Source organism: Frankliniella occidentalis, unplaced genomic scaffold (genome assembly GCF_000697945.3).
Source record: "Frankliniella occidentalis isolate FOCC.00 unplaced genomic scaffold, Focc_3.1 Scaffold941, whole genome shotgun sequence".
Lineage (NCBI taxonomy): Eukaryota > Metazoa > Arthropoda > Insecta > Thysanoptera > Thripidae > Frankliniella > Frankliniella occidentalis.
The window spans coordinates 13,915-15,473 of NW_026268047.1; the positions used below are offsets into that span (position 1 = coordinate 13,915).

The 1,559-nt window shown below is 60.6% G+C and overlaps 1 protein-coding gene across 1 annotated transcript in view; it reads right to left on the minus strand.

Moving 5' to 3' along the window:
- LOC113218218 (prickle planar cell polarity protein 3) overlaps window positions 1-1,559 on the minus strand; it is a gene marked incomplete at its 3' end in the record, with an annotated part of 16,261 nt that overhangs the window by 11,380 nt on the left and 3,322 nt on the right. The window contains 2 exon segments of the mRNA XM_052275801.1: window positions 594-809; window positions 894-1,127. Of these exon segments, the coding sequence (XP_052131761.1) occupies window positions 594-809; window positions 894-1,127 (450 nt within the window).

Below are 1,559 nucleotides of genomic sequence, written 5' to 3' on the forward strand. Positions count from 1 at the left end.
TTTCTTTACTTTTTTATTTTTTCAGATTATTTTGTTTCTGACTAAAGTACCCTTTGGCTTGCGCGCAGAGCGGGTGAACGAGGTGGGCGGCTCTAGCGCGCGGCGCGGTGACCAGCACCGCGGAGTGCGTTGGGCTGCCTGCCACCCCGGCGCTCTGCCGGCTCTGTCCCACGCGCCGCAGCTGTTGCGAGCTCAGGCTCAGCGCCGCCGACCACTACCGACCACTACACACATTCTCGGAGGATTCCGACGAGTGCGCGTCGTAAAATCCCGAACGTGACGGCGAGGTAAGTAGTCGGCGGCCAGCGCATTGCATATTGCGGCGTATATGCAGTGGCTGCACCACATCCGGTGATCCCGCCCCGGCGCCGCCGGCCTCAAGTCCGCCAAGTCTGGCTTTTGAATTATGCCACCCAGCCCAGCACGGCGTCGGCCACCTCGGCAGGGTTACCCCGTCCTGCACGGCGGCCACCTGCCGCCCCCGCCGAGTCCGCGGCGCGCAGCCCTACCCCACAGGCACCCCGGGCAGGAAATACTCTGCGCGCCCGGGCCGGCGGGGCGCAGCAGATACCCCTCGCGGCGTGTCGACTCACCTCGTCGCAGGAGGCGCACCGCGGCTTGAGCTGCTCGGCGTAGTGCCGCTCGCAGAAGAGCGCGTCGTCGTGCACGCAGTAGGTGAGGTCGACGAGGAGCTCGCGGCACTGCGAGCACGAGAAGCAGGCCGGGTGCCAGCGCATGGCCGCGCCCAGCTTGGGCGCCACGACGGCCACCTCGTGCCCCGCCACGGTCCGCCCGCACTCCGGGCAGTCCTGCACACAGACACAGCACCACGCCGTCAGCAGGAGGTCGTCGTCGTCGTCGAGCACCACCTCACATCAAGCTCTGCGACGCACCATGTCCTGGCTAGCGTGGTCCTGCACGTAGCCGATGTCCAGGGCGATCTCGTTCCGGGCGTGGATGAAGTCCTCGTAGGAAGCGTGGTGCTGCTTTTCCACGTGCCGGCAGTAGGCCAGCGCGAGGTCCTGCTTGGGCAGCTGCGACACCAGCTGCCGGTCTCGGTGCTTCTCGCCCGGCCCGCCTAGCTGCGGCACCTTGTCCGCGGGAAGCGCGCTGAAGTACTCCGCGATCTGCACAGTGGAGAAGGATTAGCATGACCACCATACCACGTTCGTTGTAATTGTGTACCGTAACCGAGGGCGCTATAGCAGAGTTTGAAGTGCACACATGATTCCCGAAATTCTTGATTTCGGGTGATTCGCGTGCGGTTAAATTTTTTCCTTAGGTATTTTTTAGTGGTCGTCCGAAGATCATGGCGCCTAACAGTCAAGTAGCGAGTAGGCAACCTAACGTACCCGCACGCTAGAGTAGACCAAGAAAAACTTTTTGTTAAAATGTCTAAGTTCACATTGCCCATCTCGTGCCAATCCATAAAAAACGCTCTCCAAAAAAATTTCAGCCAGATCGGACAATATTTGACCCTCCCGAAGTGGGTTCAAAGTTAACATTAGTTTCTTATGGGTCATCGGGCCAAAACGTTACACATTTGGCCTGTGGCTCAA